At 36.5% G+C, this 21,909-nt stretch overlaps 2 protein-coding genes across 2 annotated transcripts; both read left to right on the forward strand.

The window, feature by feature from the left end:
- The first annotated feature begins 3,979 nt into the window (after positions 1–3,979).
- On the forward strand, positions 3,980–10,416 carry lman2lb (lectin, mannose-binding 2-like b). Its single transcript, XM_067438937.1, has 8 exons — positions 3,980–4,192; positions 4,655–4,773; positions 4,915–5,032; positions 5,124–5,206; positions 5,853–6,014; positions 6,248–6,362; positions 8,688–8,807; positions 8,903–10,416. The coding sequence occupies exons 1-8, from the start codon at positions 3,988–3,990 to the stop codon at positions 9,043–9,045; spliced, it is 1,065 nt and encodes a 354-aa protein (XP_067295038.1). The 5' UTR covers positions 3,980–3,987; the 3' UTR covers positions 9,046–10,416.
- Positions 10,417–16,133: 5,717 nt separating this feature from the next.
- zgc:64051 (leukocyte surface antigen CD53) lies at positions 16,134–21,863 on the forward strand. Its single transcript, XM_067438940.1, has 8 exons — positions 16,134–16,283; positions 16,860–16,937; positions 17,758–17,946; positions 19,950–20,024; positions 20,106–20,213; positions 20,772–20,867; positions 20,976–21,059; positions 21,227–21,863. The coding sequence occupies exons 2-8, from the start codon at positions 16,881–16,883 to the stop codon at positions 21,293–21,295; spliced, it is 678 nt and encodes a 225-aa protein (XP_067295041.1). The 5' UTR covers positions 16,134–16,283; positions 16,860–16,880; the 3' UTR covers positions 21,296–21,863.
- The last annotated feature ends 46 nt before the right edge of the window (positions 21,864–21,909 follow it).

Consider the following 21,909-nt stretch of genomic DNA (forward strand, 5'->3'; position numbering starts at 1 on the left):
ACAGGAGGAACATTTCTCACTGTAGCCTTCTTTAGAAAAAACGAATACCTAAAAGACTTACCATTTCTACAACGTATATATTCTCGTTAGCTTTAAAATCTTTAATACGTTTCTCTACTTTATTATAACATGGTCAACAAATCAAGAGTTGAATGAACAGGTGCAGTCTGATGTGAAATGATCTGTGTCAAATACAGGATTACGGACCCTGAGTAATTGGTGATGGAATATAAAAACAGCAGGTGATATTGACCTCACAAATATGGATTACACTGAATGAGGGCCAGTAAAGCAGCTGCAGGCAATGGTCTACTTACCGCATGACAACAAAGAGTTTTGAAGGGTTAAAACTTGTATGTGAACATTTATTTACTAGCAAAAGTAAGTCATTCCAACCTAATTTATTCGACTCATATCTGCATGACTTACATATGAATGTATCTTTTCTCAGAAAATGTCACACGTAGAAAAATCAATCTAATGTAGAATTTTTTTAAAAGAATAACCAAGTCTTGGCTAAACTGACTAGATTTGTTGTGTCTCTGTAGCAGATATTCGTCCAGTGGTACATTAAAATAGAAAATAAACCGTACTCTGAATTGGGATATCTTTGCTCAAAATCAGCTCATTACGACTTTAGGGGATTTTCTGATTCCAATGTGCATAATCCATGACTAGCTTTACACCTCCTTATCTTGTGTCTTGTTAAATGAAAAGTGCTGGCAAAGACGAGACATTAATCATGGTGTAGTTAACATAGAAAGAGAAATGGAAAGAACAAGCAAACTAAGGATGTATGATCCAAGATTCCAAAAGAAAGGTGCATGCTTTGAAAGATGAGTTTTGTTTTGATGCGCTTAATAAAATATATACTTTGGATATCCTCGAGAACAGCATTGTCCACTTTTGTTTTTATATCTGTGATATAATCTACACAAATTCTGACTAACTCAACATTTTCCACACTTTATTTCTGGTGCTGTTTGGAAATTATTCACATAAACTGCTGTTTAAATTTAAATGAAATGTAAATTTGTTGCACACCATCCTTTACTTTTATCATTGATTTTAGATTTTGCCACCTCTCATAAATATTTTTTTTTTTTAATGTAAAAAAAAAATTACTGTGGTTGGTCATGTTTGAACCTTCCTGTGGGTTGCTCGATTTAACTAAGTATTCAAAGTTCCCAACGTTATATAATGTAATAGCCGATTGTTAAGGAAGAAAAACAATTGAGCTGAGCGAGCAAACAGAACTGTCTAATATGTAACATATCAATGATCAATTTAGACATTATATTATTTTTATATTATACATTCTAAATGCCTTTGCCTAAAAGCTAAATAAATAAAAACGTACCCTCCTTTAAATACTCTGACTGACATAATTTCTTAGTTTTAATTTAATGGTTTTATTATTATTTTTACTGACTCCAGATGATCTCCAATAAAACCAGTTCTTCAGTGCAAAGTTTTCCCAAGACCAGTGTACTTGTGTAACTGGATTTCCCTTATTAAAGTGTTGGCACTCAATAAGCCTTCATAACCTCCTGGGTGCCACTGTGACTGTCCCTGAGATTATATTTTAGTGAATTTCTCTGACACCAGTCCTGTAAAGAGCACATTCAGAGCTTTTCAATACCATTTGAGGTTTGACCAGGACTTCTCCTTGGCTTTTAAAAATGACTGAATAATCAAATGTAGTACTCTTATGGAAATATAATATTTTGTAATTATCATTAAAATTTGACTAATTTTCAAATGGTTTGTTATAAATAAACATCTCAGAAAAACACCGGGACTCATGTTTATCAGGCATTTTGGGAGAATGAATAGGAAAAGAAATTACAAATCAATGTTCCTATAAAATATTAATATTTATTATTATTAAAAAAATGTTGCCAACTATTAATCCCATTATTACACTTATTTTTTCATTACATGTTGCTCCAAGAGCACATTAATAAGCAAATTAGATACAGTGTATATACACTGTAAAAAAAATGATATGTTCAATAAGTTATGACAACATATGTTTTTACATTGTTTTAACTCATCAAAATAAGTTAAGAAATGTTAAACTTGTTTTTATTAGTTATACAAGACGTAACTCATTTTTTAAAGTAAGTTTAACATAATTTAAGTTGAAATAACTTAAACATCCGAGTCGATTGTACTGCAAAAGTTCAAAATTTGCCTTTTTTTTTTACAGTGTAGATACATTGCATTAAATGGGAAAACCCAGTATGGCCATTTTACCCACATATTGCATAAATGAAAACAGTCTATCAATTAATTCCATGCCTTTCATATTATAGTTTAGAACCATCTTTAAACAAAGTTTGATTAAAAATAATCCTGAAGCCTGAAAATTGATTGGTGAATGGGGGGAAAAAATCCCGTTGTTTTTGCCTATATAGGTTGGTATCAGGTATGTCTTCTTTTTTTAACAATTGAGTCCTGCCCACTTAAGAGGACATAGCATAAAAATAAAATAAAAATCCCCCATTTGTTTCTTATGCTCTAAACAATGTAATGACATTCAAAAAAAAATACTGAATTTAAGAGACTGTATTCCTGGGTCTTAGGAGGATAAACTGACAGTGGAAATCAGCGTGTGGGAAAAGCAGAGGAGGAGGAGTAACCTGAGCTGGTATAAATGGTATTTTCTAGCTTGCCTGATTAGGTATGACAGCTTAGGCGTGAACATGTTTACCTCTGATTATAGCCTAAAGAGCCCATCAAACTCAAAGCCAAGCTTTAATCCAGCATGCTATCTGCTGGTGCAGTGCGACCTGCCACTGTATACAGTTACAGGTTAGACTCAACAAGGAAACCTAATACCTTGACGAACACCCACCGAAAAGGCCAGACATCCTATTCTGAAACAGCTGAAGTCCAGAGGAACGTCTGAAGAATCAGTTATTTTTTGCCAGTACCTCCTCACACGCTGCCACATCCTGGACCCGCATTCTTCCTATTAGTTTTGCATTACTGTTGTATATAGCTGTGTGTGTGTGTGTGTGTGTGTGTGGGGGGGGGGGGGGGGGGGGGGGGGGGGACCTAAGATATTTTCACCTAAGTTATCCAGTGAGGAGTAATATGGATAACTAAAAACGCAAGGGTAAACTAAATTTAATTCTGTCAAAATCAAAATAGCTTATTGAGATCTCCTATCGATAAGAGCCATATTCCACTCCTCGGGTGACATCTAGCGGTGAGTAATGTAAACTGCGCTCAGTATGAAATGTCAAACACCTCTACAACACGGATTGCAATATTGCACATTGCAATAATCACATATAATCGAAGAAACAGTGATGATGCATTCTGACTGTAGAAGTGAGTGTGCTTGTGCTAGCTACGCAGCAAGAAAAGCATGTTTAATTGCTTAGTCTTCAGGCATTTAAAGTTATTATTTGTATTAACTAAAATAAAAGAGCGCCTATCACAACTGAAAGTGCATAACATTACAGATTACACCCTTTCTATTTATTTCCTTTTAAATCTCGGGTGTTACATTTGAAGGGTAATGAAACGCTAATCAATATTTTCTGAATATTTTCTATAATATTTTCAATATTAAAACCAAACTGGTAACAATGTAAAAAAAAATCAGGTTATTTAAATGACAAATATTTGCTTTTGCGCTGAATGACTGCATTCTTAAAACTGACCTAGAATGACTGCATAATAGTTTAGATATGTACATTTCTTTTAAAAATCAATATTTGTATTTAAGATTTTGATTTATAGCCTAACGCAGATATAGATTATCATTTTAACATTTAAAATTGCTTTTTAGCTTCATTTTTTTCAGAGCATATTCTTATTTTATTGGCACACATACTCATCAAACGCAAAAAAGGGAAAAAGGTGATTGGTCCAATTTATGATTGGCAATATTGTGAACCAATTATAGCAGTGCACGAAAGAAAATAGACCAATAGTGACAAGGGGCGGACATTTTGAAGTAAACGAGGAAAAATGGCGACCACCACGATGAAGTTGAACAGGACTATTTACAAAACAGTGATGAATTTACCGTACAGTCTGGTGAACAAAATTAGAGTATTTGTGTTATTAGTTTTAATACTTACTTTTGTGAGTAGTAGTTCTGGAGAAAACACATATGAAGACAATACTTATGAATTTCTCAAGCGAGAGTATTCGCTGACTAAGCCGTACCAAGGTAAGCGTTAAACCGGTGCCCTGCCAAAAGTGGCACTGGTTTCAGCAAAGTCAGCTAGTTGAGAAGAAAATAGTTCAGTGAGACCACAAGTTTACTGTTAGGACGTTAACTGTGTGCTTTTTTCTTTTGTTATTGTTGGTTGTCCCTTTCTTGCTCTCGTAAGAGGCTGTTTTATTTCGTAACTGCAGTGATTTCTCAAGTCGTCCATAGGGCGGAAGTATAGGGCAAGTGTAGCTATTCCGGTTCATATGCTTATTAATAATATTAACTAGTATTTATTGCAACTTTTATCTTGATCTATCACTTGCATTTGTTCATACAGCTTGAGGGAGATATGGTCATGGTTATCTAGAAACAAAAATGTCCATTTATTTATGTATTTATTTAGCATGTGTGTTATATTGGTGTTATATATTGTGTGTGCATTTACATTTAATTTAAAATGTTAATGTATGTTCACAGGACTGGGTTCCTCCAGCTCCTCACACTGGGAGTTCATGGGCAACACCATGATCATGCCTGAACACATACGGCTGACACCAGACTTGCAGAGCAGACAAGGAGCTGTGTGGAGTCGTATTGTGAGTTTGAATGGCACGAAAACCTGAAACACCACTTTGGGTTTAATCTAGAGCTATTAGAAGGCTCAACCTATTAGACAAAGTGTTTCTTACGATCATGTGTAACAGTCAGGCTGTTAATTAGTGTGTTTGTGTATGTAGCCCTGTTACCTTAGGGACTGGGAGCTACGAGTACAATTTAAGATCCATGGAGAGGGCAAGAAGAACCTGAATGGGGACGGCCTTGCAATATGGCTGACCAAAGAGCGAATGCAAATTGGTACACACACAAAAAAAATCATTGTTATTAAAAAATTTCAAAAGATTGCTTTTTCACTATGTGACTGTTTTTGTTTGTTTTTTTTCTCTAGGACAAGTGTTTGGAAACGAAAATCTTTTTACTGGCCTGGGTGTTTTTGTAGACACTTATCCAAATGATGTCAAGCAGATTGAGGTATATCGCCACGAAACATAAAAACAAAAAACAAACATCTTTTGCCATGTCATGCTTTATGAATGTCTTTAACATTAATAAGAAACCATTATATGATGCCCTTTTACAAAGTTTTTTTGGTGGGGTCTTAGTAACGTTCTAGGGTGCATTGTGATTTGTCAGCCACTTGAAGTGTTTCAAATGTCACGCCTTTTTAAAAAACGGCGAGTTTCAACGCAACACTAACACAGCTCGTTTTGCATATGACTTGTGCAGGAATAATTTACACAATAAAAATTGTGACGTGTAAGTTCCTAGAAGAAACTCAAAACTACAATTAAGCTGTTTCAGTTCAGAAACAGTGCTTGTGGTCAGAGTGTTTTTAAAAGCATACAGAGCCGTCCTCTTGCGATACTTTGTCATACACAGATTGATCTGCGCAGCACCGCTTCAAGTCGAACACGCCTTATAACTCCCTTTGGAGTGGACTGTGGACTTTGTAGACTCTTTTGATGCTCAAGCAGCAACATTACACACTACAGAAAGTTGAAAGTGTAAAAAAGCATTATAGGTCTTTAAGTTGTATAATTGTAAATTTCAAATTTGTAAAATAACAACCTGCAAGTAAGAAATAATCTAACCTGTTTAATTTCCATCTTTTATTTAGAGAACGTTTCCTTTTATCTCAGCAATGGTCGGGAATGGGAGTGTAGAATATGATCATGACCGGGACGGACGGTCTACTGATCTTGGTGGCTGCACTGCTCACGTTCGCAATGTTGAATATGACACGTTCCTCTTGATCAGATACATGAAGAACAGACTCACAGTAAGATACGACTTTACATTCTGCATTTCTTTATTCAGTCAAAGAATAATACATGCATGCAGTGCTGCACCATTTCAGTCTCCCATACTGCCATGCTGATGCTCAAGACATGGGAAAGGTTAAATATTCTTGACCTTGTTGATGATGGAGATAAAGGAACTATTGTTTAGACAGATGTTGAAAAGCAGCCTTCAGTTCCAAATGCACCTTTGATTTACTGTTCTGTCTTTCAGGTGATGACGGATATTGAGGGGAAGCAAGAGTGGAAGGACTGTCTTGACATGCCTGGAGTGAGACTGCCACAAGGTTACTACTTCGGAGTCTCGTCAGCCACTGGAGATTTATCAGGTTTGGACCAGTGAAGTGTTCCATTTACTATAGGGCTGCCCCCTAATAGTCGACGAGAAGAGGCTTAGTCTAACGAGTAGTAGTGAATTCACTCTGTCCGTGAGGGACAGATAACAGCGGGTCCTTGTGGTAGTTGCAGTATGTCGGGCAGGAAATCCAAATGTTTGTCTATCACCCATTGACCTCAAATATGGCTTATTTTTTTAAACGTAAGTAGTAGCAACTTTACATGGCTGCTGGCTCTAATGATAACCTAGATCATGTACGCTATTATTAGGTGTTCATGCTGAGTATGGAAGCTAAAGTATTACTCTTTACTGCACATAAAAAAAAAATTCTACTTGAAATATTCTCAAATTTTTGGTCAGGATAATACATCATTCCAAACTATAAAGGGTCTACTTTTATTTGCATACACTCACAATAACAGTAAAACATTTTGCTTTTGTCAAATAAAGAAAACAGGTTGCGCTTTCTGCTGTCTCAAGCCTTGTTTATACTTTCGCCTGGCTCCGCTGCGCGAGCCTCCGCTGACCGCCCACGCTCCTCCCCAAACGGACGAGGCGTTTATACTTGACGCGCTCGCCTTTGTGCTATTCTTGGAACCAAAAGGGGGCGACTCTGAGTAATTCTTCTATAAACAGGAAAAAGGTGATGATATATATTTTAGTACATTTCACCAAAGCCCACACTACAAAAGAATCGTGTAAAACTCAGTAAACATTGGCTTGATAATATTTATTTGTGACTGGAGAACAAAATATGCACTAACTGAACGATCTCTTAAATATTTTCTAATTTCACACTTTAGTGTCGTGATTCATTTATTTATTTGATTAAACATGGATCTTTATTTAAAATGGCTTATTTCTGCTTTTGTAGTATCATTTAGTAAATATAAGCACCTAATGTGCACCGGTGTGATGAGACGTCATGCTCGGCTAGATTCGCTGCTCGGCTAGATTCGCTGAGCGCTCATGCGGACTCGTCGAGTATAAACAAGCCTTCAGTCTCCCTGAACACATCACGTAAATGAACTGAAACTCAGCGTATAGGCTACTTGCATCATGACAAATATATCTATAAAAAAACTTCAAATGTCTACTTTTAAATGAAACAATTCTAATCAGAAACAAATGCACTCTGATTATGTAATATTTCTCTCTAAAGGAGTGTCCAGTATATAGACTACTGCGGAGATGACGGGTCGGCATCTTCGTCATCTTTGCAGCCGACACTGACTCACTAAAACACGACTTTTTTAATAAACAATTAAAATGTCTCCTTGCTATTTTTTTTCTCTCACATTTATAATCATTACTCTTTTCAAGCTACAATTAAATGAATATAAATATGTGATTAGTTGATTAATGTCTTAAATGAACAACTAGTCGGCTAGAAAAATCTTTAGTCTGGGGCAGCCCTAACTCACTCCATTTTAGTCCAGCAAATATTCAAATCCTATGTGAACTTCATTATATATCATACTCAAACATTTTGGGCCAATTTTAAAATTTCCATTAGATTTAATGTTACACTAACTAATACACGTGAAGTAATTGATATTATCTAATTGTATGTTAAACAAGATTTCAGTCAATTCACCCAATAGATTTAATGCTCAGCAGAGTCAGCAATAGTAAACAATTCCTAGAGCAATATATGCAGCCAGTGCCTGCCTGGAGAAGTTATTTGCTGTAATGTATTTTACATAAAAAATAAGGATTTCTAAAAGATATACTTTTTTATGTAGCCTTCTTGTTTAAAAGTTAAGAATGTAAACCACTTTTTGCATATTAGCCATTAAGGATCATTAGACTATTTATTAAAGCTACACTGTGTAACTTTTTTAGTTTATTCTTAGCTAAAAACACTTAGTTCTTTCAAAAATATATGTGTTCATTAATGTATATTTACTTCTTTCAAGTAATAAAGTATTCTCGTATGTTTATAATATGCCATTGAAAATACATACGGGTGAGGGGTTCGAATGCAGGTCGCCATGTTGCCCCTCCATCTTGAAAGTACATTAGCCAAAGAGGGACATACCCGTAAATTCAAGCTTCGCCTTTCGTGTTTTAACACTCGATGGCACCGTGTCGAATGTGAAGAGGGGGATTGCCGTGTTAATCTTGGACTAAATCGGCCACCGTAGGAGTTAAAACGGAAATCAGATTGGAGAGGAACAGAAACTAATAACCCATGGATGGTCATATACCTTTACACCTCTAGATGGGGGAAAATATCACACAGTGTAGCTTTAAATCGTTTTTAAAAATCATATCGTCGTTTTTATTTGATTTATTTAGCATGTTTTTTTTCTAGATAACCATGACCTGATCTCCCTGAAGCTATACGAGCTGACAGTGGAACGGAGTCCTGAAGAGGAAGAGGAACAGCAGCAGATCACATTGCCTAGTGTAGACTACCGAGCGGACCCTAATGGTAATACAGTTACAACATGATTATAGCTTCATTATAAGTTCCATATAAGATATTTTGCGGAGGAGTACAAACAAATGTTGTTGTTTTTTACACAGTTTACTTGGAGGATGAAGGAAGGAGCATCATCACCGTCTTCTTCCTCTTCATTGTTTCCGTCGTTGCACTTGTTGTAGTGGTTGTGGTAATTATCTTTCTTTATAATCGCTATAAAGAAAACCGCCGCAAGCGCTTCTACTGAGCAGATTAAAGCGAGTGTGACAAGTAGGAAATGTGATGAGAGATCTAACGTGAGTGTGACTGGCATTTTTGCAAAGGACCACTTCTGGTCCTCACCTCTGCCACCAACAGGAAGGACCTGAAGGCTAATGCTGAACTAAAGAGCCATACCTGACCTTTCCGAGTGGAAACCGATCACCTCAATCATGATTATCATCTCAAAAAAACTGTTTTTGAAGTACGTTTGCTGTATTTTTGTACCAGTTACACTAACTTTGGCCTTTCACCCTGAGGCAGCACTGAGAATAATGTGTGACAACATTTACAGAGTTCTATACAAGAACTGTTGTAATCTCAGGTTGTCTATTGTAATTCCACTGCAGAAATCCCCAGAGCCCTTGTGTTTTTCTTTAAATTGGACTGAAATTGATCAAAAGAGAATATGTCTTCAGTAAATAGATGTGCCAGAATACTCCCATCAACCCCACGGTAACAACCATCAATGTGAATGCGAAGAATATTTTTTCCCAAACTTCTGTTTTGTAATAAATATTGGTTAATATAGGTGCATTGATGTCTTTTGTTGTATGTGGTCCCTTTTTATGTAACAAAAAATGCACTGAACTGCTTGGCCACATGTAGCTTATTCGGTAGTTACTCTGTGAATCATAATTTAACTACTTTAGCTTTCAATTTGTGATAAACCTTATTGTTGTCTCCATGGCCTTATTTGTATACTGTTTAATAATCTTGCCCCTGGTTTCACATACAAGGCTTTAAGCCTAGTCCCAGACTAAAATGCATGTTTGAGCTGTTTTACCTGAAAGAAACTTCTCATCTTAAAATATGTCAGAGCCATTATTTTGTATTGCGATGCACAAAGGTAATGTTTTCTTTCTAAGATACTTAAATGTCCTAATTGAACTAAAGCTTAATCATGGCTTAATCTAAGACCTGTCTGTGAAACCAGGCCTTGATGTATAAGAAATTAATGATGGCATGTCATGAATTCCTATATCTTAATATCTTCCATAAAGAGGCAGAGATGCAATGCTAGCATTTGACAGGTCCAGACTTTTTAAATAATTATTGTTGCAAAGATATGCAAGTAAGAATCCATGTTTCAGTCTTTTCTTGTCACTTCTATTTGCTGCTCTCTACAGTTCAGCAACATTTGTCCATTGTTTTATACTGGGCAGACATTGCATTGCTGTTCTCATGAGCTCATTGATTGAGCGAGCTGCTGTATCAAACTGCTGTTTAACGTTTTCATGGTTGTCACAAACATGTGGAATGAAATCTTCAAAATTAAACATTCTAGGTTTGTCTTATAAATGGATACTTGGTTATTATAATGTTAGGAATTATTTTACAATAAACATGTCTATTTTCACATCTTTTACAATACAATTATTTATATACACTCCAAAAAAAGGTTTGGGGTCAACAAAAACAAAGAATGCAACTGTTTACATCATTTTTAATTGCGTTAGAGGAACTTAATTTTTTTAACAAAGTTCTTTACTCAAAAAACAACATATTAAGTGGTGGTTCTGGGACCAATTCATCTTTTATATATTCCAGACAGGCCTCATTTAAAATTTAAATTTACGGAATAAGTAAGCAGTGTTTCCCATACATAGACTAATTTGTGGCAGTCAGCTTCGTCATTCATTTATTTACGCTATATAAAAGACGTACGCATATTCGTTCAGCTGCATTCTCTCTCTCCCTCTCTCTCTCACACACACACACACACACATGGTCTCGAGTCGCAAGTCTCAGCAGGGTTGCCAACTCCAACTCTCACACATTTGTAGATTTCTAGGCTATTTGTGCAATAATAATGGTCCCTATATTTATATTACAATTAGTGTAGGCCTAGTAATTAAGGTTAAAATAGAGAATTCCAATGCAAAGAGTGCATATGCCTAGCCTAGAAATCGAGCATATGCCATTACCCACGAAGTGCCTGTATGGCTCTTAAATAATAGTCAAGTTGCTTAAATTGCAGATCATAACTGCTTACTTATTTGTAGGTTTTACATTTGAATACATGTTTGACATGGTCAAATACTAGATTTCTTTAAATGTGAAATTTTAAAACATTAATATTAGTAGTTACTGATTAAATAGCTATTAGTTGTTACAGATATCATCACATATGTTGCTCATATAGTCAGCGCCACTTCATGTAGTCACTCACAACCATAACCACAAGCATACTCTTCAGCACAATACTAACCACAAAAACTTCAACATAACAGAACTGTTTTAAATGTCAAACATAACAGCTTTAAACTTTAAAAGTTGATTTATTTTACTAATTCCATTTAAAAAGTGAAACCTGTAGATTATATTTATTCATTACACACAGTGATATATTTCTTTCTTTTAATTTTGATGATTATAACTGACAACTCCCAAAACGAAGGACAAAAAGAAAATCAAATTCATTATCTCAGAAAATTAGAATATTAAGGCCAATACAAAGAAAGGATTTCTAGAAATCTTGGCCAACTGAAATCCTTGGCAATCCTAATAATTTGCGCAGTCTACAGAAATCATCTGATACTTTACTCTCTATTCCAATTGATCTCTGGAATTGCCAGTCTGCTGTAAACAAAGCAGACTTTATTTCATCTATTGGGACTCATTCTCAGCTCAGCCTCATGGCCCTAACTGGATCAAACCAGAGGACACTGCCACTCCTGCAGCACTCTCAACCAATTCTTCCATCCTTCTCTCCGCTCTCCGAGGCAGATATTTCTAAACTCATCCTTTCCAATCACCCTACTACCTGTCCACTTGATCCTATATCCACTCACCTCCTTCAGGCCATTTCTTCTTCAATCACTCCTGCACTCACTCACATTGTCAACGCTTCTCTTAACACTGGAACCTTTCAGAAACACGGCTTCTCCTATCACTGCTATGCTGATGACACTCAACTCTACTTCTCATTTCAACCAGATGATCCTACAGTCAGTGTTCGTATCGCTGCCTGTCTGACAGACATTTCTGACTGGATGAAAGAGCATTACCTTCAACTCAATCTTGCAAAGACAGAATTACTTGTTTTCTCAACCAACCCAGCACTTCATCAAAATTTCTCCATTCAGCTTGGTTCATCAACCATAAATTCATCCAGGACAGCCAGGAACCTTGGAGTTGTGATTGATGACCAGTTAAACTTCACTGACCACATTACTGCAACAGCCCGGTCCTGCAGATTTGCTTTATACAACATTAGAAAGATTAGACCCTTCCTATCAGAACAGGCTGCACAACTCCTGGTTCAAGCTCTTGTTCTCTCCAGACTGGACTATTGTAATGCTCTTCTGGCTGGGCTTCCAGCATGCACTATCAAACCCTTGCAGCTGATCCAGAATGCAGCAGCGAGAGTGGTCTTTAATGAGCCGAAGAGAGCGCATGTTACGCCTCTCTTCATCAAACTGCACTGGTTGCCAATGGCTGCTCGCATCAAATTCAAGTCACTAGTTCTCGCCTACAAAACAACCACTGGCTCTGCACCAATATACCTAAACTCGCTTGTTCAGACTTACACACCCTCCAGAAGCTTGCGTTCTGCGAGTGAACGGCGCCTCGTGGTTCCATCCCAAAGAGGCATGAAATTCCCACCTGGTGGAATGACCTGCCGATCTCAATTCGTGCTGCCGAGTCTGTAGCCATCTTTAAAAAACATCTTAAGACACATCTCTTCCAATTGCACCTGACCAATAAAGAATAGCACTTAACTATCCATTAATTTTTGTTTGTTTGTCCAAAAATAATAATAATAATAATAAATAATAATAATAATACTGTGTACTGTGCTAATTAACTGAGACTTCTTACAGCTCTTACAGGTTGTTGGCCTTGTTTGTTTCGTTGCTTCTATTGCTCTCCCCTTTTTTGTAAGTCGCTTTGGATAAAAGCGTCTGCTAAATGATTAAATGTAAATGTAAATGTGGCACTGCTCAGTCCATTCCTTTTAGTCTTTAGCCCAGGCTGTCTGTTGAGTGGCTTGACACAAGGAATGTGACATCTGAAACCCATGTCATGCATACGTCTGTACGTAGTGGTTCGTGAAGCACTGACTCCGGCTGCAGTCCACTCTTTGTGAACCTCCCCCACATTTTTGAATGGATTTTGTTTCACAATCCTCTCCAGGGTGCTGTTATTCCTATTGCTTGTATACTTTTTTTTTATCACATATTTTCCTTCCTTTTGCCCCTCTATTAATGTGCTTAGACACAGAGCTCTGTGAACAGCCAGCCTCTTTTGCAATGACCTTTTGTGTTGTGCCCTCCTTGTGCAAGGTGTCAATGGTTGTCTTTTGGACAATTGTCAATTCAGCAGTCTTCCCCATGATTGTGTAGCCTGCAGAACTAGACTGAGAGACCATTTAAAGGCCTTTGCAGGTGTTTTGAGTTAATAAGCTGATTAGAGTGAGGAACCAGGTGTCTTCAATATAAAACCTTTTCACAATATTATAATTTTTTGCGATACTCAATTTTGGTTTGATTAATTATTTGTTATTTGTTATTTCTATAAGACAAAACATCACATAATTTGCAATACAATATTAAAGGGATAAATGGATTTTATTCATCCAAAAATAAAAATGAAAATTATGTCATCATTTATTTACTTGTACCCTTGTTCCAAACCACTAAGACTTTTGTTCATCGTCGGATCACAAATGAAGATCTTTTTGATGAAATCTGAGAGCTTAAATATCCCCCCATTGACAGCTACGCAACTACCATATACAGAGATAAAAAAAAAAACTAATCCATGTGAATAGGCCCAATGGGTTTTCCGTTTAGAGCAACAGTGTTCTTAGACCAATCTAAATAGGGTAACCTCAATGTCTTATTATTGTAATATTATTCTAAATATATATATGTGAGAAAGCATGGCATGATTATGCAAAGTAACCATTAGAGGAAGTTGGTCGCTTGGTTAATCTTGCCTTATTAAGTATGTTCAGATCTATGGAGACTAAATAATATATTTTAGAAGGAGCAAAGTGGGTACGGCTGTCTAGAACAGCCTTTCTCAAACTTTTTTCAGTCAGGGCACCTTTCAAAAGTGCATAAAATTTCAAGGCACCCCAGTTTAAAATATAATTTAAAAACTGCATAACCCAAATTTAAATGCAATGTTTATTTAGACAGGACAGTATGAACAGAGCATAATAAAACATTTCACAGTAAAAACTGTCCGGTTCTTGTGGGGCTTTTCTTTTTAAAAAACTATCCATGCTGCTGTTGCTTGTTTCTTGCTCTTTGTAAAATCTAATGTATTTTCGCGGTTAAATTATAAAACATTTGTATCCAACTGCACAGTCACGCGACCGCGGTAGGGACGTCATGACAGTTACTGATGTGAGACAGATTTTTATGGTTAATTTTATATATATATTTATCTAAAATTAATTTACAATTTTATTAATCTGCTCATATGTTTAAAAATAAGAAGAATGTATTTATGTAAATTCAAATATATTTTATAGATGAAATTTCAGATTTTTTTAAATTTATTTTTTAGCCTACGTAATTTTTTGGCGGCACCCCTTGCACAGTCAGGGCCCAGTGTGCCGCGGCACCCACTTTGAGAAAGGCTGGTCTAGAATATTAGTCAGTCATCTCTCTAATGACCAAGACTGACAAGTCAGTGATAAAGAGATTGTAATTCGGCCAGTGCGAGTATTACTGGGATCTGAACAGGTAGGCTTAAATTTCAACAGAGGGTTAAACAGAATAATCAAAGATCTAGTTAAAGGGTTAGTTCACCCAAAAATTCAAATTATATCATTAATTACTTACCCTCGTGTCAGTTTGAAACTTTGTTTTGAAATCGGCCCATCACTATATAAGTCGTTATTTAGGTTTTTTTGCGCACAAAAATATTCTTGTCACTTCATAAAATGATTGTAGAGCTACTGTAGTGAGATGGGCTTTTAGAGAAGTCTTTAGTGCCTTTTATGGGTCTTGAGAGAGGAAATGACATTGTTGTCAATGAAGGCCTGTCTGAGCCATCGGATTTTTAAAAATATATATTAATTTGTGTTCCGAAGATGAACGGAGAACTTACGGGTGTCGAACGACATAGGGTAAGTAATTAATGCAGAATTTTCCAAATAACCAATTAGCATTCTAACCTAAATAAGAGGTCATGATAAAATGGAGTCAGATAAAAGTACATTGGAATTAAATTACTTTGCCCAACTGAAAAGACCAAATGCACAGAAACCTTCACTCGCTTATCGGAAGCCGTCGTTGGGACCATTGGGTGGGCCTTACAATGTCTGAGAACAATATTTGTTAAGGGCTGTCACCTAAAGTCGTCACCTAAAGCCACGTAGTCTAATTCAAGATTCAAACTACGTCAGCCACACACACACACACACACACACACACACACACACACACACACACACAATTAATTTCCCCTTCTACAGTTTCTGTGTATTTTTCTGTTCCTGTCTATTGGTTACCATTAAAAGTGAAAAGCAGTATAAGGTCTGAACATGCAAATTACTCAACGCTGACACATGATGATATAATAATAAGACAATATATAGAACTTTAAAAATCCCTCTGTGAATTTCCCCTGAAATATAGTACGAAAAATGTGTCTTCTCATCAGAGGTTTACAGAGATATGGAGGTGGCTGGTAAAACATTTTTAACCAAAAAAATGTAATAGGAGTTTACATTTGACTCCACAAAGCAAAACATTCAAGTTTTCGCAAAAAAATATGTAAACACAAACTTATGTGGTGGTCCATTATTTAATCTACAATTGCACCTTTACTATTTGATATCCGTTAATACCCAAATGTTTTAAAAAGACAAACGTTCATGTAATGCTTATTTCTACGGTTCACATTTCTGTTTGTGACATTAGGTAAAAGGGCCCTGTGTGGTTTCAGCATGAAGCATTGCAACATTGTGAGCACAATTGTTTCTCATTCTTCTCTAGAACAGATGTATTTTGGTACATGCATGTAAGGCATGCGGTATTGAATCATAAACTTTTTTTATATAGCTTTCTTTCTGTTTGTCATTGGTCTTTTTCAACATCCCCGCACTGTCAGTTAGACACTGCGTCATTGAGAGAGGAAGTAAGACCTGCTGCACTCCCACAGCTAGAGAGAGACTTTAAGAACAACACAGTCACATAGGGCACAGACTCCAGTGGTCGTAACTGAGGATTATTCTTTGGGGCATCTTTACAGCGTAAAATAAAGGTAAGAATATGAAATCTATCAAATGTTCTTGATAATTATTTTCATTCTATATTGTGTAAGTAATACTTATTTTTGTTACTATACTCACATTGCTGCTTATGAGAAATGGAGTCTCATAGGTTTTAGGTTGGGGTGGGGGTGGGGGGTAATTGTATGTGTGTGTATCCAAATTTACAGAGTAGTGAATTTCTGAATTCTTACCTGACAACCGTTTACTAAAAATGGGTTTGAAAGATTAATTGACTTTCATCTAGTCTGTATCTACATTGATCTGTGTTCTTGTCACTAGTGTTGAAAACATTTAAACAGTAGTTGGTTGGGTGGAGGAAGTTATACAGGAAACGCAGTATCACTGACAGTCAATTCAATATGGGGCTCCATTTAGTAAGCGCATGTGCTAGATATTTGTCTATTATATCAGCTCCACCCTAAATTTCGGCACAGGAAATAGATTTTCTGACTTTATTGAGTCAGTGAATTTTATGCTGTGGATGCAAGCAGTTTGGGAAAGAACACAAGGTCTTCGTGTGAGATGACAGTTTAACCTCAGGTCCGGTGTGTTTGATGACCTTGCAGAACTGAGCCACGCAGTGGAAGATGTCGTGTCTGAAGTGCCTGAAGCACACCATGTGTTTGGTGAACTTCATCTTTTTTGTATGTATCCATTTTCAGACTGTCACATCATGATATAAAATTGTATATAATTGTTGATACATAATTGTTTTTTAACAAAATAGTTAATCTCAGGCCATTCGAAATGCTGAGTTAAAGCTACACTGTGTAACTTTTTTTAGTTTATTCTTAGCTAAAAACACAGTTCTTTCAAAAATATTTGTGCTCATTAATGTATATTTACTTCTTTCAAGTAATAAAGTATTTTCGTAAGTTTATAATATGCCATTGAAAATACATATGGGTGAGGGGTTTGATGGCAGTCATGAACGAGGTCGAACTGGAAGCCATGTTAATCTTGGACTAAATCTTGGACTAATATTCACTGGATGGTCATATACCTTTAGACCGCTAGATGGGGGGAAATATTACACAGTGTAGCTTTAACAAATTTTCCTTCTTTTTTTAAACCTTAGCATACATTAAAAGATCTCTTTATAGGCTACACTTCAAAATCGAGTTACATGTGGAAAGTGTGGTCTGAAAACAAATTCTTTTTGATTTGGAATAAAAAATATATATATTTTTTTTAAAAACAATGTTTGGCAGTTTATGCCCTTTTTTTTAAACATAAAGAGCTTTTCACTATACTTTTCAGATAGTGAATGAGTGGGAAGTTTCAGACAATTTGCCAAAAATTATTTACCCAGTCAGTTATACAGGATGGCATCCTTAAAAACTCAAAGATCAGATGTAGAAAACTAATTTTGGCCTTTAATATATGTAAAACATAAAGTCATTCATTTTTTTCTAGATGTGATTTCATAATTAGTCCCACAGAGGGTTAACATTATCATTACAGATCTGTGGAGCTGTTGTCTTCGGAGTAGGCATCTACTTGATGTCATCTAGCAGGTTCTCTTCCATACTCCCCAGCCTTCAGGCTATGAACATAGCAAACACTCTTTTCATCATTGGGATCATCATCACTTGCGTCTCCTTCCTAGGCTTTCTTGGAGCCCTAAAAGAAAATCGCTGTCTGCTAATATCTGTAAGTCTCGTCTATCATTAGGCCGACTACACACTGGCTGCATGGCGTGTCCGCTTTTATCTCAGCACCCATGTTAACAGTTTAGAGCTTGAACACTGCCTGCGTGACGCGCGAAAACACAAGCATGCAAGCGCGTTGGAAGCGTTTCCATGCAAAATTTAATAGGAAATTTTGTGCACCTGTCAATAAACTAAATATTCTGTAGCAGTTTTTCAATACTGCCGACTTTGTCTTTGCTGTATCAGTAGGCTATATTTATGTTTAAAGGTGTCATGAACTGTCTGAGGTCAACTTATGACGTTCGCATGGTTTTTACATTCAAAAACATCATAATGAATAAGTAATAGGCTATTTTCTACCCTGGTTTTAAGGCGCTCTCCCTGCACACGGTTTTTATGGGCATGCCACACTGAAGACTTGGAAGTAAACACCCATGGTTAGGATTGGATAAGATTTGCATATTTAATGAGTTTCAGCTCCCCTGACAGTACACGTGAGGAATTCATTAATTTGAAGCCTGTGGGAAAACGGCAACCCGAACGATTGGCCCACAGGGCTCACAAAATCTTTATCAAACAAACACAATGATTTATCTCTTATCCACCCGCGACTGATTAGAATGTTATTTTTTTATTACTTGGCCCACCGATTGATAGCCTGACAAGCCAGACCCACATCAAGATGTTTGGTCTGGAAACTCACCATTGACAGGGCTCAATCCGAGGGGCGGGATAAACGGTCGCTAGTTGACAGATTAAACTTTCGCCGTATCCGGTCGGCAAAACTGAACACATCTTCCCTTTTTAAGAATGACTTCAGTGCCGTTCTTTGTTAACCTAGAAATCTAGACACACCCTAGCGGCAGCAAATTTAATCTGCCCGCAAGTGTCGTCTAGGAACCATACCCTTCTGAGCTGTATTCCTCTCACTCTGGACGGGCCAATCACATCGTTTATAGAGTCGGCGGGCGGGGCCATAATGACGACGGCCGAGTTGCGTTTGCGTGCTTCTAGTAAACACAGAAACTGGCGAACGGCGGCGGTCTTTCGAATCAGCTTTGACTGCGATTCTGGAAGACTTGGAGTTAAGCTTTTCTCTGAGAAAAGAACGGCACTGATGTGAAACATCTTGATGTGGGTCTGGCTTGTTAGGCTAGTTCTTTGTTCTTTTCTCAGAGAAAAGTTTAACTCCAAGTCTTCCAGAGTCGAGGTCAAAGCCTATTCGACAGACCACCGTTCACCAGTTTCTGTGTTTACTTAGAAGCATGCAAGCACAACTCGGCCGTCATTATGTTAAGCCCTGCCCACCGACTCTGTACATGATCTGATTGGCCCGACCAGAGGTTGGTTTTTACAGCTCAGAAGTGTATTGAGAGTTGCTAGACGAGCGGATTAGATTTGCTGCCGCTAGGGTGCGTCTAGATTTCTAGGCTAACCGATTGATGGATATAAGCGCAAACCATGTATCACACACACACACACAGCCAAGAACTTTGCAGAGAGCATGATCAAAATTTCCACGATTGTATTTTTTCTTCAAATATTAAGTCAAGAGAGTGAACAACGCACATCAAGAAAGGAATTTTATTTCACTATTTAAGATAGCCCGTTGGCAGGCTGGACTTATGTTTTGGTAGCCCGTCTGGAAATCACATTGCTGGGCATGGTGTAAACAAAAGCTTTTCTTTGACTAACAAGGAAGTTTTCAGCTCTGAAACGTACAGGATATTTTTATATTACTATGACCTTTTATATATCAAATTCTCAAGGGAAAGTTGATTTCTCAATTCATGACCCCTAAGTATAGGCCTTCCCTCTATGTCGCCTAGCAGCAGCAGCGCCATGTCAGACGTTTCTGGTGTGCAGACACAGAAAGCACCACGCAGCCAGTGTGTAACCGGCCTTATACTTGCATACACTTTGATGTCTATACACTACAATATTACTTTATTACAATATTACTTTTAATATCCTTTAATAAAACTCACCATCTGTTTGGTTTAGTTCTTCATACTGTTGTTCCTTCTAATGCTGGTGGAACTGACCGCTGCCTGCATGCTTCTCATGTATGAGACACAGGTAAGAAAAAGATTTGTAGCTATATGGAAGCAGAGTATTTGTGAGTAAAAAATGTTTTAGATTCTGCTTTTTTACTCACAGGTTGAGGACTCAATTCATAAAGATCTTAAGACAGGTTTAAATAACTCCATAAACAACAGAAAAAACAATACCTCAAATGAAGATGACTGGGACACAGTGCAAATGACAGTAAGTGCCCATTTACTGTATATGGATGAAGCCCAAACAAAGCATCATCATTACTACTGCTCAGTGTTGGACATGATCTGGACTAAAACTTAAACCATAAAAAATATGCTTTACTTGAAATAAATTAAATAGAAATGTTAACTAAATTTAAAAATATATATATTAAGTTGCCAAAGCACCATTTAGTTTAACTTGGTTAGTAAAGTCATATTTTATTATATGTCATAGTTTATTAAAAAATAAAGCAAATTAGATAAATAATATTTCAAAATAAATAAAAAATGACATTTACTAAAACAAAATTGCAAAAATACGAACTAATTCAAAATATATTAAAGTATATAGTATCTAAATGATACAGAAATAACACTGATGAAATGTGTGTGTGTGTGGGGGGGGGGGGGGGTACATTTACACGAATATCACAATATTTTAAAGAATGTTAGTGGGAGACTGTCAGTTTTTTTTTAAAGGCAAGCCCCATACATTTTCTTCATAAAATACAACCAAACAAAATGTAATGTAAATGTAAATTCTGTTTTTCCTCTAATAAATCAGTTTCAGTGCTGTGGAATCAATAACTCTTCGGATTGGGGGAACCATATACCAAAGTCATGCAACAGGCCTGGAAATGGAACAGGCTACTGGCCAAAAGTAATACTCCACTCATAAATCAGCTATATAGACAAACCTGTTGTGGAGACCCACATCAGCATCTGATTGAGACTTATCGCAGCATGTGTATTGTCTTGTTGCATTTAGGGTTGTTTCAGCAAGCTGAAGGACACATTTGAAAACAACCTCTTGAACATAGGGATTGGCGTCATTGTTGTCTGCATTATTGAGGTACGAGTTTCCATGAGATATTTGTCTTGTCAGTCACCTCATCTGGGTTTTCATTTGAAATGTTGTTTAACAGCTATTATTTCACAATTGATGCAGATCAGCACCAAAATGAATAAATATTTAGGTATTTTCGTCACTTGACTATACATATCAATTTTTTTTTGTAGGTCTTGGGTATGTGTTTCTCCATGACCCTGTTCTGCCACATAAGTCGATCCGGGTTAGGATACAAATGATCAAAAACATTTCCATACTGATCTTCCTGACTGCCGGTAAAAGACAGGATGGCTCAGTTTTTGATACTTGGTTTGTTGGAAAGTGCACAAGAATCTGTCCTCCTCTACAACTGCATTATTATTATGATTATGTTTTACATTAACAGTAAATATAGCAGTTAAACCATAACCGGGTTCTTTAAAAAAAGCTCTCAGCAATATTATTTTTTCACAACGTAAATGGAAACTTTGGGGGTTTAAACACTGAATTAACCTACTTGCATTTGAATGTCAACTCATAATGGTGGTGTAAGTGAGATTTTCCATATTGAATCATCTTTAAACAACAATGCAACTGTATATAAGAAGTGTTTCTCTTTCATCTCATAAAAGATTAATGTTGAGTTTGACCTAGTATGTTCTTGTAATGGACTTGTTACATAGACTATAATTGTTTTTGCGTACTCCACAATGCAAAGCATTTAATTCTGATCACTTCCTTTATAGCACTGACTAAACCATTTGATTTCCCAGAATAACACAAATACTCACTCTTATTATTTAACAATAAAATTATTTGTGAAACTGATTTACAGCATTATTTTGTTTATTCTCTTTGTTTGTCTTTAGACCAA

This window comes from Pseudorasbora parva, chromosome 3 (genome assembly GCF_024679245.1).
Source record: "Pseudorasbora parva isolate DD20220531a chromosome 3, ASM2467924v1, whole genome shotgun sequence".
Classification (NCBI taxonomy): Eukaryota; Metazoa; Chordata; class Actinopteri; order Cypriniformes; family Gobionidae; genus Pseudorasbora; species Pseudorasbora parva.

Coding starts and splice junctions, on each gene's coding strand:
- lman2lb (XM_067438937.1), top strand. CDS start 3,988: ATGGCGACCACCACGATGAAGTTGAACAGGACTATTTACAAAACAGTG. Junction 5,033..5,123: donor CAAAGAGCGAATGCAAATTG/GTACACACACAA, acceptor TTTTTTCTCTAG/GACAAGTGTTTGGAAACGAA. Junction 8,808..8,902: donor CTACCGAGCGGACCCTAATG/GTAATACAGTTA, acceptor TTTTTTACACAG/TTTACTTGGAGGATGAAGGA.
- zgc:64051 (XM_067438940.1), top strand. CDS start 16,881: ATGTCGTGTCTGAAGTGCCTGAAGCACACCATGTGTTTGGTGAACTTC. Junction 20,214..20,771: donor GGGACACAGTGCAAATGACA/GTAAGTGCCCAT, acceptor CTAATAAATCAG/TTTCAGTGCTGTGGAATCAA. Junction 20,868..20,975: donor GAACAGGCTACTGGCCAAAA/GTAATACTCCAC, acceptor TGTTGCATTTAG/GGTTGTTTCAGCAAGCTGAA.